Raw genomic sequence first — 14,648 nt, forward strand, 5'->3', positions numbered from 1 at the left:
TGCCACAAAATCTCTACATGTGTCCAAGGAAATAGTAGGTGCCTGGGTGGACAGTTGGGTTTACTGTACAGAAAAAGAGCTGGGAAAAAGTGTGGAAAGAATTAGAGCAGTTTTCACTTGAGTGTCGAAAGTAAATTGCGTTTGCTTTGGTTTTGCATTACTACGCTTAGTGATTGGCTTAAATCTCTCGTGCCACTTTCTCAGCCAATCAGAACTAAAACCAAAACCAATCGCGACTTGCTCACACACGTTTTCCCGCGCTTCGTGCCAACTCCATGTATTTGCTTTGAGTTTTGATTGGTTCACTGGGTTGTTTGTGTCCTTTGTGATTGGCCAGAGTAATTACTTTAGCTTTGGTTGTACGACACTCAATTGAAAACTGCTCTATTTTCAAACAGGTGACTCCTCGAGTATCCCTGGTGCCTCACCTACCAGGGGACTCCAATGTACTGAATGACAGGAGTGTCCCTCAAGTTTTTAGCGCAGGGGGGGGGGGGGGGGGTATGGAATTTGTGGCTTAGTGTCACTTGGGAATTGCGTAGTATGTTCTTTATATTACTAAGTCAACCTATGTCTTTTTTTGTGCACTTATCTGCCCTTCGAAAACTGGGCCCAGTTTTTTTGGGCTGCTCGTAACCTTACGGGACACAATAATCACACAAACAGCTGGCAAAACAATATATTTTAAGTGAATATATTTTGACTTCACCAAAATTTCTGCTTACAATAGCATCAGTCATTTGAACTGACTAGTTAAGTTAAATAGTTATGCAAATTATTTATCATTCCATAAATGTTTTGAAAAGTGACCCTGGCTAAAGAGGTTTCTTTATCTTAAAAATTCAGGAACACTTCTAATAATATTGCCTCAGTCACACTACTTATATTGAATATGTTTAACATGCAGCTAAGTGCAGTGTGCAAGGGTACTATTAATAGTAAACACTACTCCAACCACATTGGACAAATGAAAAGCCACAAATGACTGGTATTACTGCCGTAAAATAGAGGAAAATTATTTCTACACAGTGAGCACAGTAGATCCCTTATAGTTTTGCACCTACAAACTGACAACCGATCATCAAAACAGTTGAAATACTGAATTTACAATACAACCATATTTCCCAAGTCACAACATTACAATAAGCTGCAAACAAGAGCGTGCATGCAAAACAGACTAAAAATTGAAATTATGAATATATGAAATCATATATTTGAACTGCAGATGAAGAATAAATGAAGAGAAGATCCTCGCAGTTATGAACACAACTTTAGCATTTGTGATAAGAAAGCCTGAAAAAATCAGGCTTGCTGGGACTCGAACCCTCACCTCTGCGATCCTGGTGCAGTGCTCTAACCAATTGAGCTAACAAGCCAATTGGCTTGTTAGCTAAAATGACTTGATTTCAACTTCCAGTGCTTGCACTGTCAATGGAACTTTAGAAGATAAATGTATAATTGCAATCAGAATATGATGATCTTTTAGAAGACCTTGTATGCATGCCATTGTCAGGCTATAAATGTTATCTAAATGCTAAATCTGCATAATGTCAAGATCAGTTCTCAAACCTTTTCCAAAAACTTAGTCTTATGATATTGCTTCAACTTGACTATACAAAACCCTACCATTTAGGCAAAAGCTACCGAGCAGTTCTTTCCTACGGTGCTGTTTAATTTTTAATGTTTCTTACCAAGTAATTGTGCAAAAACATTCTCCAATTTTGTTCTTTGGGGGTAAACGATTAGCGATTTCTTAAATGGTGAACGAGAATGTTGAGTAACTATTGAATGTTATGAATATTCACTGCTATGTGTGTAAGATTATAGTGAGCTCAGATTGCTCAAGATTAGATAATACATTTCTGGTACATAAATCCTGTTTACTTTAAAGTAAGAACTTGTATATTGTAAGTTACTGGCCTCCATTGTCTGGATAAATCACTATCCAGTTGATGTGTAGTTTTTTGACACTTTTCCACTGACTTGTGATTTATCTGGTGGAAAACATTATCCACCCTTTGAACAACTGGGCCATGACGAAAATAAAAATAGCCAATATTGCTGCATAATATACTTAGATAAATCCTTGCACTGCACTACAAAATTTTTTTGCTTTTAGCAAATTCACATTTGAATATACACACACTAAACAGACTAAACCCTGCTTGCATGATAAGACTTGAAAGCCATTTTTAAGGTGAAAGGCATTATAAAAAACACCAACAAATTTATTTTCTGGTATTCTTTCAGCATCCATTCATGCTGAATCTTCACTATTTTAAAAATAGCAATGTATTGCAAATACAGGAATGTTACTAGGGTGTAACTACACCAAACAGTTACAAATCCATACAAAACTGAATTCTGCGCAACTTATGCTGGGTATGTAAGCTTCTAATTTACTATATATTTGGTGAAGAAACAAAAAGCTATCATTGAAACAATCGATCCTTGATTGATCAATTAATCAATTATGAATGTACGGGTAGACTGACAGTGTGGTAGACTTGCTCCTAGTTGCTTCTTGTTAAAATGAGGAAACAACTGGGAGGAAGTCTTAACTGTGGCAATCTCTCAACATAGAAGACCAGGAAAAAAAAAACAAAGTAAAAAAAAAAAAACACTTAGAGTACAGATTATTTAAAATGGACTATTAAAAAGTAGCAACTCCACAATTTTCTCATTTTGCACCAGGAATTTTGTTCAAAACCTGAAACAAACAAGAACAGATGTTAAATGTATTGAATACAAGCATCACTTTTATGCTTCACTGAGGATAAAACAACAACAACAGAAAAAGCAACAGCAACAACAGGAAATTCAACTGGCTTACAAACAAGACTTGAAACTTTTCTCCCTCGGGGCTGTCATTAAAACGGGCTGTAACCTCAGTAACACCTGTTTTTGCTGAGTTCACTCAATGTTACGGGTGAAGATGTTGAATGGTGTTATGTTACACTTAACATACAGAGCAAAAAGCTACGGGTGATGGCTTCAATGTAACGGCTGCTTAAAAACTTAATGCCACCCCTGAGTGAGGCCCTGCCAGGGTAAATTCCGACAAGCAACATGGCCCAAAAAGTAGTGACAGCACATAAAATAAAATTTGCAACAAACGACAACACTTTTGGAAAAACGTAAATTCCGACAAGGACAAGCAATTTTCCTTCAATTCAACTACCGAAAGCGACGTAAAGTACGATAAAACAGCGACACAGGACATTTTTAAATTTAGACAAGCGTCACGGGGTCCCCCCTGGCAGGTTCTCCTGAGTCTCTGATTAAAAATAATGGCTACCTCCTTTATATGGCCACCTCATAATAACCCAGCCAAATATCTCTGGCCAAAAAAAGGAAGCTGAAGTCAGTGATTTACTATGGGCACCCGTGGTTCCAGGGTTTAGTTGGAGCAGATACTTACCCCACTCAAGTCAACTCCTGTAAGAGCTTGCACAGCTGGGGGGAGCTGACTGACAAGTTTGGACACTTCACCAGTGACACCAGAGGCATTGTCACCAACAATGACAATTTGATCTGTCTTGGCAAGAGGAGCCGCTACTTCTGCTGCCACCTAAAACAGAATAAACCATCAACATCATCCCTTATTTCCAATTTTAATCAAATAATAAAAGCAACTAGAAGTATTGCTACTTCCCTAGCTGTATACAGGCATCTACAACTGAGAGTTGAGTGCAAAGCTGTGTTCTCAGAGTATTTGCAGGTTACCCAAAGGCTTTTTTGTATGAAATCTTGGGTGTTCAGCCCTTAAAAGCTTTCATGATAGCAAAGTTATACAAGTCACCCAAAGACAAAAGTACCTTATTATAGGAAATTAACACGTCATGAAATTAACGCGAATTTCAAAAATTCGAGTTAATTTAAGTCGCGTTAATTTTTGTTAACGTTAATTTCCGCACCGTTAATAATTTAAGTGGAGCGTTAATTTCCATGACCTTAATTTCCATTATTTTGGCCCCAATTTCTCGTTACAGTCCAGACGTTCTTGACTCAAAGGAAAAATCATTATTTTATCAGGGTGGTCATCTACCACTTTCACTGATACTGCGAAGAACGCTCGAAGTGGGAAAAATACCATGAACATTGTTTGCGTTTAAGATTATACGCCTACAAGTGTTGAAATAAACTTGTTCCAGTTGTGTATGTCGCGTTAATTTCCTTCATTTTGAAGTGTTACCCTCTCTTTCGCGTTAATTTCCTTTATTGGGAAGTAATTTTTCCTTCGATTCGCGTTAATTTAAGTTGCGTTAATTTCCTATAATAAGGTAAGTCGCCTGTGAAACCCGGGCTCTCCTAGGGCACAGCTCTAAAGTGTCTTGCTCTAGAACAAAGGACTCTGACTGAGTATCATAATTCATTTCCATCAATCAGCTTTCTTTTTGATTAACATAGATTTGGCCTTTATGTTTTTTTTTTATACAGCTCTGTCTTTTTAAGCCTGTAGGTGGGTTTTCTAATGAAGCAAAAATATTTTGTACATTTAAACTCCTTTGTGGACATCTCTATTTATCCTTGGCAGGAACAGAATCAAGCCAATCAATGTGGAAAAAAAAAAAATGCTTGGTAATTTATTGTGTTTGATATCCCACATTTAGGAAAAAAAAAAAAACCAACTAAGATGATTGTCTGACCTTTGGCAATGCCTCCAGGACCAGCGCAGTCAAGGCAGCATCTCCGTACATCTTGTAAGCTGCAGCCTTTTGCCTCATGCCCTCAGCCTCCGCTTTGCCAACAGCTTCAATGGCAGAAGCCTCTGAAGAACCTGTCATCTGTCACATAAAAATATAAAAATTAAAATAATTATACAGTAGTCAAAAAGCTAAGAGCATGAATTAATAATGCATTGCTATAAAACATGTGGGGTGCTAGTCAATCACAGTTTATCCCAGCAATTTTCGGACAATTTACTGGTACACATTTACACACTTGGATGAAGAGATGTACTTGACAGTTGTGCCCAAGAACACATTTTAACACAACAGATGTATTCCCAGGGGCGGTACTCCGGGATCCAAGTGACGGGGATGTGCGAAGGATTTTTTTGGGGTCGAAATTTTCGATTCCGGGATTTTTTTGGGTAGGAGAATTTGGCAGGTATTTTTTTGGGTGACTTGATTTAAATAGGGGATTTTTTAGGATATTAAAATTAAACTAAAGTGCCTTGGCGCGGCCTTGGCAATTTAGGGGTAATTTGACTAAGGATTTTTTGGGCGTTTTTTTTTGGTCCAGGGTTTTTTTTGGGTAATGTCGGGAGACTTAGGGATTTTTTTGGGTCCTGAGTTTTGCCTCCATTCGATCATCCCCGTCAATTTGATCCCGGAGTACCCCCCTGGGGATGTATTAAACTCACTTAATAAATATATCTATCTATGGTTTGTTTAAAAATATTTCAAAGTGCACAAAACTGCTCTCACCTTTATCCTCTCTGCATCTGCCTGAGCCGCAAACACAGTTTGTGTCCTAAAAACAAACATGATTACAGGGACACAATCAGTGATAGGGTGTAATTTTAACTTCGGATGGATTTATTTGATCATGGTTCAGGGTGCAAAAAAAAAAAATAATAATGTATTTTCCAGGTCATCCTTCAGGCAAGTTGAAGCTTTTGTGTGCTGGCTTGAAGACCTTTTTCAGGGGCCTTACTTCATCTGCTAAAAAGTCTAAAAGTCTAATAAACTAAAAAGTCCAAACATGTCACTTGGCCATCAGGCAAGTAAGTGAAGGTTAAAATCCACTTGCTGGACAGGAAAATCCATTAGCCCCGGGCTACTGGATAGGACTTTCTATGCAAACTGATGGTTGAGTGTGATCGACCTGTCAACTTTTTCTGAGTTGTTGTGCAGCACTTTTACAGATTTCCAAAAATAACCTGAGAAAATGAGGAATTGGTTGTTGAGCTCGAAACCTACAAGAATAAGACTCAAAATAATGTACGAGAGTTTGTAGAATCTAATCTCAAATTGAATATTTGTACACACCTTTTGCCCTGTGCTATTGTTTCCACCTTATAGCTCTCAGCCTCTGCTGGTCGTTTGACAGTGGCAACCAGTTCTTTGTCTTTTCTGGCCACTTCCTTCTCTTCCACTTCAATCTGCTTCTTTCTCTCGACTACAACAATTTGGATTTCTTCTGCTCTGATCTTCTGTCTCTCCTTTGCAGCCTGTAAACAATCGATGAAAAAAAAAAACAGTTCAAAACATACACTGTACCTGTTATTTTCAGGACTCTGAGACATCAATTTCATGAGTGAAATAGCTGCAAAACCCAAAGTCATCAACACTCCCAAATTTTCTGGTTTCTCCAGGGTAATATTTTTATGATTATATAAATAAAAAATGCAGGGGCAGACGTAGAAAATTTAGAAAGGGGGGGGGGGACATTTCGGCGAGGCAGCAACCTTGCCGCATGCCCACAACAATCGAAAAGAAGGTCGTCATATACACCAAATGCAAATATGGCGGACCACTCAGTCGGTGCCTGGGACGAGTCGCATGAAAGCGAGGCTAGTTAGGCCTCGATGTTTTGTTTTGACAATGCTTTCCCAGAAAAGCCTTGCTTCGTGGTCGTCGTCAGTCTGGCCTGTTAACTTTAGACCTTCCCACGAGTTTTTGGGTTCGTTAATGCTACCTGAAGAGAAAAGAATCTTCCACAGTAGAGAAAGTTTTATTTGCCAGTTTCCCCTATCGCCTCTGAGGGGAAATCAGACGAAGGAAAGGAGTTCACAATCGCCGAAGGAACTTTTTATAAAGTTTGTTCATTACATTTCAGGTTTAGAAGATCTTAGAAAATGTGTAAGCGATCACATTAAGCTCCAAGTCATTCTTATTTGGCTCAATGCTTTCACTAGCTTTAACTATGGAGGCAGTTGAATTTCATTTACTTGGTTAGTATTTGTTTCGTGCGATTCCGTGCGAGTGTATCGGACGCAGACATTTAAACGATTTTTGTAAGATCTTCTAACCTGAAATGAAGCGAACAAACCTCAGAAAATAGTTCCCGCGGCGATCGTGAACTCCTTTCTTTCGTCTAAACGAATTGCATTGATCCACTTTTCGCTTAGAGGCAAAGGATGAACACTTCTATCACTTCTGGTGGCATTCAGAAACACAGCAACTCGTAGGCCCAGCGAAAAGAAACACACCAGGTCAACGAACAAGCAACACTTTTGTAGGAAAGCATTGTCAAAACAAAACACCGTAGCCTCACTAGCCTCGCTTTCATGCAGCTCGTCCCAGGCACCGGCCGAGTGGTCCGCCATATTTGCATTCAGTGTATGTGCCCATGCAAAATGTACCAAAGGCAGATTGGACTGAGACACAAAAACTCTTGAAAATGCAAATCACAACATAAAATGTGTCTGTACTGCGTTTCAACTTTGTGGTTTGATTTAAAGGAAATGATGCACAGATTATGAGATATTACGAACTACTCATAATTTAAAGTCATGTTAGAAAAAATGTTGCCTTATATGAGAAGGCAAGAATTAAATGTGCCATTACAGTTAGAATATCAGAGTTCCTGTCACACAAATTTGCACGCTAAGGAACAAAATGTTTGAATTATTGAGCAATTATGCCAGAATCTGTTTTTTAAGCTGTAGTTTACTTCACTTTGTTTTTTATCCTGAAGTCTTGCTCAACATATCTTTAAAATATACTAGGTTGAATTTTGATTTTCTGCTTGACAAATAACAGAAAGTAATTGTACCTGTAATTCATATGAAAGTTCAGCTTCAGCTTTCCTGGTATTTACTTCCTGGTCATAAGAAGCCTTCTGCATCTGGAATTCTCTTGATGAGTCAGCAATATTAGTTTGGGCTTGGTATGCAACATCCATTTTCTCTTTCTCGCATTCTGCTTCCTGATTTACAAACAAAGTAAAATTTAAATAGCTAATCTTAGGGAGATATTTGAAAATAAAAGCCTTTTTGTAGTGGAAAGATGTGAAGCCAATACAAACCAAGCCCTGAGACCTTTCAATTAACTCTTATAGTTTGAGATCAACTTTCATACTGTAAGATATGGACCAAGTTTTTCTCTTCAATTTATGGCCCAAGCACAAAACATGTGGGCCATAAATTGGTGGGAATATAGGATCCATGACTTACAGTATGTAGTCCAAGAAACAAGGCTAACAAGATGTTTATTCGATCTTTCACTCTGGAGAGATACATAAAATAGCAAGTAATATTGTTCACTTAGTAAATAACTATATTTATAAAATAATTTTAATAGCCTTTATTCTGCCTATGTGCAATACACACCCTTATTCCAGCATCTCTGTTAGACTCAGCCACTCCAATGTCTGCATCCCTCTTCACCTTAGCAGTCTGTGTCTTACCAAGGGAGTCCAAATAACTCACTTGATCTTCAATGTCCTTTATTGTAAAGCTGAGGACTTCGATCCCCATTCTTCCCACATCAGGAGATGCAACTTCACGAACCAGAGCAGCAAATGCTTCACGATCTTTGAACACAACAACAAGCCATGAGACACGTGTAGTTAAAAGGAAAATGTTTAAAATCTATTGCTTCAAGATTAGTTTCTCATGTTATAATACTGATTTTAAAATGAACTTGAAAAACATAAGGATTACTTTATGTTAACAGTTCACTGGAGAGTGTAAGCTTGGTTTCTTCATGGCTTCCTATTAAAGAGAGACTCATTCTAAACGATGCAACCATGATGCACAAATGCATTAACAAACTTGTTCCAGACTATCTCGTCGATATGTTTAAACTACGTTCCCATGTCCATAATAGACAAACTCGATCGTCTAGTGCCTTGGATATACCCTTATGCCGCCTGTCAACAGGACAACGCTCTTTTACCTACAGAGGAGCTAAACTCTGGAACTCTTTAAATAGTAACATCAAGTCTTTAAAATGCCCGAGGAATTTTAGGCGCAATTTCGCAAATGTATTATTAGGTTAATTTTTTACATTTAGAATATTTTTGACATATTTATTGTAATTATAATTATACTTATATTCTTAATTAATCTAAATTTTTAAATTTTTAATCTGTATTTGTAATTTTATTATATTGAGCTGAAAAACCCTTTTTAGGGAGCGTCAATAAAGTATGTATGTTTGTATGTATGTATGTATGTATGTATGTATGTATGTATGTATGTATGTATGTATGTATGTATGTATGTATGTATGTATGTATGTATGTATGTATGTATGTATGTATGTATGTATGTATGTATGTATGTATGTATGTATGTATGTATGTATGTATGTATGTATGTATGTATGTATGTATGTATGTATGTATGTATGTATGTATGTATGTATGTATGTATGTATGTATGTATGTATGTATGTATGTATGTATGTATGTATGTATGTATGTATGTATGTATGTATGTATGTATGTATGTATGTATGTATGTATGTAACTTCAAATTTCTTGTGTGGAACGATTTTCGGAGAGCGCTCAACTTTTTAGGAGCGGTACTAAATTATTTAAAAAGGTTCCAGGCTTCAATAGTATTCCATCGATTTATTGCAACAGCTCTGTTTCGTATGGTCAAAAGATGACCACACTCTTCAGGCAATTTTTATGTCTGTCTGTCTGTCTGTCTGTCTGTCTGTCTGTCTGTCTGTCTGTCTGTCTGTCTGTCTGTCTGTCTGTCTGTATGTATGTATGTATGTATGTATGTATGTATGTATGTATGTATGTATGTATGTATGTATGTATGTATGTATGTAACTTCAAATTTCTTGTGTGGAACGATTTTCGGAGAGCGCTCAACTTTTTAGGAGCGGTACTAAATTATTTAAAAAGGTTCCAGGCTTCAATAGTATTCCATCGATTTATTGCAACAGCTCTGTTTCGTATGGTCAAAAGATGACCACACTCTTCAGGCAATTTTTATGTCTGTCTGTCTGTCTGTCTGTCTGTCTGTCTGTCTGTCTGTCTGTCTGTCTGTCTGTCTGTCTGTCTGTCTGTCTGTCTGTCTGTCTGTCTGTCTGTCTGTCTGTCTGTCTGTATGTATGTATGTATGTATGTATGTATGTATGTATGTATGTATGTATGTATGTATGTATGTATGTATGTATGTATGTATGTATGTATGTATGTATGTATGTATGTATGTATGTATGTATGTATGTATGTATGTATGTATGTATGTATGTATGTATGTATGTATGTATGTATGTATGTATGTATGTATGTATGTATGTATGTATGTATGTATGTATGTATGTATGTATGTATGTATGTATGTATGTATGTATGTATGTATGTATGTATGTATGTATGTATGTATGTATGTATGTATGTATGTATGTTGTGGTTCAACTATATCCTTGGTTCAAATGTTTTTGGGTATGGTAATGTATGATATAATGAGTTTAAAACAAAGGAAAATAAAATATTAACCAAGGACAAAATTGAATCACAACATACACATCATGTTTTTGGATCTGGAATGTCTTTCTGCAATAATTTATGTCAGTGGGTCTTTATGTCACCTACAGGTTTCCAGGGCTGCAAATAATTTTTTCACTTGAAAGGACATATGTCCCACTAAGACACCATCTTGGTCGGACAAAACGAAACATTACTGTGGTTGGACATATTTTTATTCATCGTTGCTGTAATTAAAATGATTTATGATAAAAAAATTGTCTGGACATCATGTCTGACCCCACTTGGGATTTTGTTGGATGTGAGCAAATTTTGGTCAACCAATGTCGATGACCAACTGTTATTTGGAACCCTGGGTTCCTATTACTGGTATTCGACTTTAATTATCAAGCTACCGCATTCTGTCTTTGTGTACCTTTATAAATCTCCTCCACAGACAGAGTACCAAGGATTGCTCTGAGATGTCCTTCTAGAGTCTGAAGGATAATGCTCTCAATCTGTCGAGTTGACCTTCCAAGAAACTGTTCACAAGCAGTCTTCAGCAGTTCAGGTTCTGTCATGACTTTTACTTGCGCAACACCTGTTACTGTCACGGCCACACCTTGAGCTGTTTCAACCATTTCACATTTTGGATTTAATGTCATTACTTCCAAGGTTAGCCTGACATCAGAAGATTAACCAAATTAAATGAATGACCAGTGACATTATTATAAAAGAAACTGGCCCTATTTATAGTAGACATGTACAGTCTTATCCGTCCGGATGAATATTTTTCTGACAATCTGACAATCCATAAACCAATCCACTGTCCACGTCAGAAATCTTTTACATATGAAAACCTTTCTAATCAATCTTTAGCACTTTTACAATAATTTTAATGTGAATTTAATAAACACATGTACATTCCAAGATATATATGACTAAGGAGATATTTTGTATTTCAGTTCAAATTTGCCCAGTCTTTTCATTTTGTGCTCTAATACAAGAAAGTAAATTATTGTGTGTACTTCCTTCCCATTTCCAATGCTCACGATCACATGCTCAAAACAATAATATGAAAAGTCAGCAAAACTACAAGAACAAAGAACCAGTGACGTTTTGTAAACAAACACACGAGTCAGTTTCGAGTTTTGTACGAAGCCTCGTGAAGCTTGCAGTTTCTTAATTTCTATAACTGCTTTCTCAGAGGCAAATTTCAGGTGATCATACTGAAAATTAAAACTTGGTTGACAGAAAGTACAACAGTGCAGTGTGCGTGATGACAAATAAGCATACCACCTGTTATTTTGAAACAAGACGAGCGTTCTGTTCAGAAAATTACAACCCGTATCATTTCTACTTACGCTTGAACGTCTGTTACAAAAGCCCAGGCCCAAACCCATCCTCCTATAACGGTTTTCTTGGCATCACTCCCGCAGCAGCCACCTAAAGTCAGAGAATCGTATGCATAAGTAAAGAGATAATAGAATGCGGAACATCCCGATATCGATCGAAATCCGCTTGTAATAGCTACATTCTACGTGCTCAAAACAACCTACAAACTTTTACGCCCAATGCAGAAGAAAGACGGATACGTGCAAACTCCTAAAATGCTTTATTCTAAGTAGTATATCAATCGCTGAATTTAGTGAAACCAGTGAATGCTTTGAAAAGGTTGTGTAAAATTAAAACGAAATAGACCAGCATAGTGATCAAATGTTTGGGATTACAAACTCTTATCACGCATGTTTTGCCACGATGCATAACGAAATCTTACAAAAGAAATTTTACCTGAACGAACTAAGGCTTCATTCGGTCCAACCGTGTAGCAGTTTCCCATGACTGAGGTCAAGTTTACCGAGTATTTGTTCACCAATGCAGTTTACAACTGGTTCAAAATATATGGCGAACGCCCCTTGTACAGAAGTCGGCCCAGACTCCAAATCAACAACGAAACAGATGGCTTCTTGATCACGTGACACACCTTGATTCGTGCGCGTAATCGCGCGTAACCACGCTGGGTAGGGCTTAAGGGTAGGGTTGGGTAAAAAGAGGCTCCTCCTGATTGTGAAAGAGGCTAAAGATTTGTATGAAAATGACTGGCAGTTAAAACAATGATTTAAAGGATGAACCAGTTGCTAATTCATCTTAGCTTAAACTCCGCTGATTACAATTAAATATACTTTTCCCGAAACACACAAGACCTTTTCGCTGGGGTTTCCGCCACCCAACAAACACTCCGTATTCTTATTCGATCTAATGGTCGGAGGAAAGGGGCTTTGATTAATAAAGATCCGGGAAAAAGGAAGTTTAATTCATATCATAAAACTTTTGTATCAGCTAGACACAAAAAATATATTCTTCGATTCTAATGTTTATTTTTGTTTAATGACAGATCTGTCTTTTCCGCGCTCACCCGCTTTTCCTGGAACAGGCTACAGTAAAAGAAATTTGGTATCTTTTCAGTTTATGTTCTTGACAGACAAGCGATCTCTACCCAATCAACAGAAAAAGTTTACATAAGTAGAACAATACATTTTTGGCTAAAAATTTGTTTGAATGAAATCGCACATCATGCACCAAAGTTGTCTCAACTTGTGGCAAGGTTATTTTTTGTCCGAATCCTGTCCCAATGCTACAAAGTCACACCATAATAGGAGTGAGTTTTCTATTTATAAAGCTGTTGTTGCTAGGCTTCTTATTGTGTCGTTAATTGTTGTTACAAGTTTTATTTCCCAACTTGGCTACCGAGCCCCGGGTATTCTATGTTTAGGTATAGGGGTGCCACTGGGGGGTTGAAACTAGGCTTTTGTACATTATGTTTTTGTTTCCCCACTAAAGTGCTCCACCTTAATGCTCCATTTTTCCCACTAAAATGCTCGGTCTCCCCCATAAAAGTCACTAAAATGCTCGGATAATGCTCATTATACAAACATTTTTTAATTCATTTCAATGTTTTTAACATGGTCACTGTTAACACTTACAAAAACGTTCAAGTGCTGTTAGTAACAACAACAACGTATACTTACTTACTTACTTATCCTCATCGGGCCCATGAGGACTCTTGAGGCCGGAACAACAACGTATACAAAAATATAACACAAACAGCGGTGATAAACATTATGAAAAATCGCATTTTTATAAACTTGACGTTTCGTATGCTAAGCTACATACATTTTCAAAAGTATGACCGTGAAAGAAGGATTTGATGCGGCGTGTGTTCTGAAAAATGATCTTGAGGTTGACGAAAGAGTAGAAGTTGGATACACAGGATTTAAGGCGTTTAGTGATTTGGATGCTCGGAAGACCTAAGTAGGGTAACAGGATTATGACATCTTTTTTAGGAACTGTCGCAACAGTGGTGTCTGGCTTGTTTTTGTGTCTGTTCAAAACATCGTTAACGTTGTACGTGATAATGCCTTGAGGGTAACCATTTTGCAACAAGAGCTTCCTGAGATCTTTAATAGCGGATTGTAATAATGAGGCAGAGGAACAGATTCGGAAACAACGATAGGTAAGTGTGCGGATAAGATTAATTTTGTATTTTCGAGGTGTAAATGAATCCCACTTGGTGTAGAGGCCGGTGAAAGTCTTCTTCCGTACAAAGACCGCCTCAACCGTTCTCAACGATCTAAGGTCATCTACAAAGCTAGCTGCTGGGACTGTGACGATGTTTACATTGGGAAAACAAAACGACGATTGCATGACAGAAAAACTGAACACTTTAAGGCCCTCACTAAATGCGACCATCAATCAGCTATTGCTGATCACATAAAAACCACAGGCCATAACATCAAATGGGATCATTTTGAAATCCTCGCGTCAGGCAAAACTGACCTCCACTGCAAGATTAAAGAGACCTTATACATTAATGAACTACAACCTTCTTTAAATGCCAATGTCGGCAGTGAGAGGTTGTTACTTTATTAACCAAAATGTAAATATTAAGTTACTGCTGTAGATCAATTGTCACAGTCTCGGTTCCAGACCCCTTTCATACAATATATAAATAGTTGCCAAAAATTTTAACGGTCATACTTTTGAAAATGTATGTAGCTTAGCATACGAAACGTCAAGTTTATAAAAATGCGATTTTTCATAATGTTTATCACCGCTGTTTGTGTTATATTTTTAATCAAGTTACGATGGCCTAAAACCAAGAGTCTATATGATACAACGTATACAAGTTCATAAATACAGCCAAAAAAACATAATCTACGAAATCATCTACGAAGCTAAGTTAAGAAAGTAGGTGACTATCTCTAGAA

The 14,648-nt window shown here is 37.3% G+C and overlaps 2 protein-coding genes across 2 annotated transcripts in view; one reads left to right on the plus strand and one right to left on the minus strand.

Annotated features, from left to right (window-relative positions):
* LOC144646761 (SEC14-like protein 2) overlaps positions 1-14,648 on the plus strand; it is a 137,833-nt gene that overhangs the window by 49,994 nt on the left and 73,191 nt on the right. The gene's annotated exons all lie outside the window — the stretch shown is intronic.
* On the minus strand, positions 679-12,329 carry LOC144646758 (flotillin-2a-like). The gene is made up of 10 exons (XM_078506443.1): positions 12,172-12,329; positions 11,745-11,826; positions 10,817-11,061; positions 8,282-8,484; positions 7,726-7,878; positions 5,997-6,178; positions 5,433-5,478; positions 4,650-4,787; positions 3,422-3,571; positions 679-2,710 (listed from the first exon to the last, which is right to left on the minus strand). Exons 1-10 carry the CDS (start codon positions 12,218-12,220, stop codon positions 2,681-2,683), a joined length of 1,278 nt encoding a protein of 425 aa, XP_078362569.1. The 5' UTR covers positions 12,221-12,329; the 3' UTR covers positions 679-2,680.

The sequence above is a fragment of the Oculina patagonica genome, chromosome 3 (genome assembly GCF_052425735.1).
Source record: "Oculina patagonica isolate OP01 chromosome 3, crgOcupat, whole genome shotgun sequence".
NCBI classification, from domain to species: domain Eukaryota; kingdom Metazoa; phylum Cnidaria; class Anthozoa; order Scleractinia; family Oculinidae; genus Oculina; species Oculina patagonica.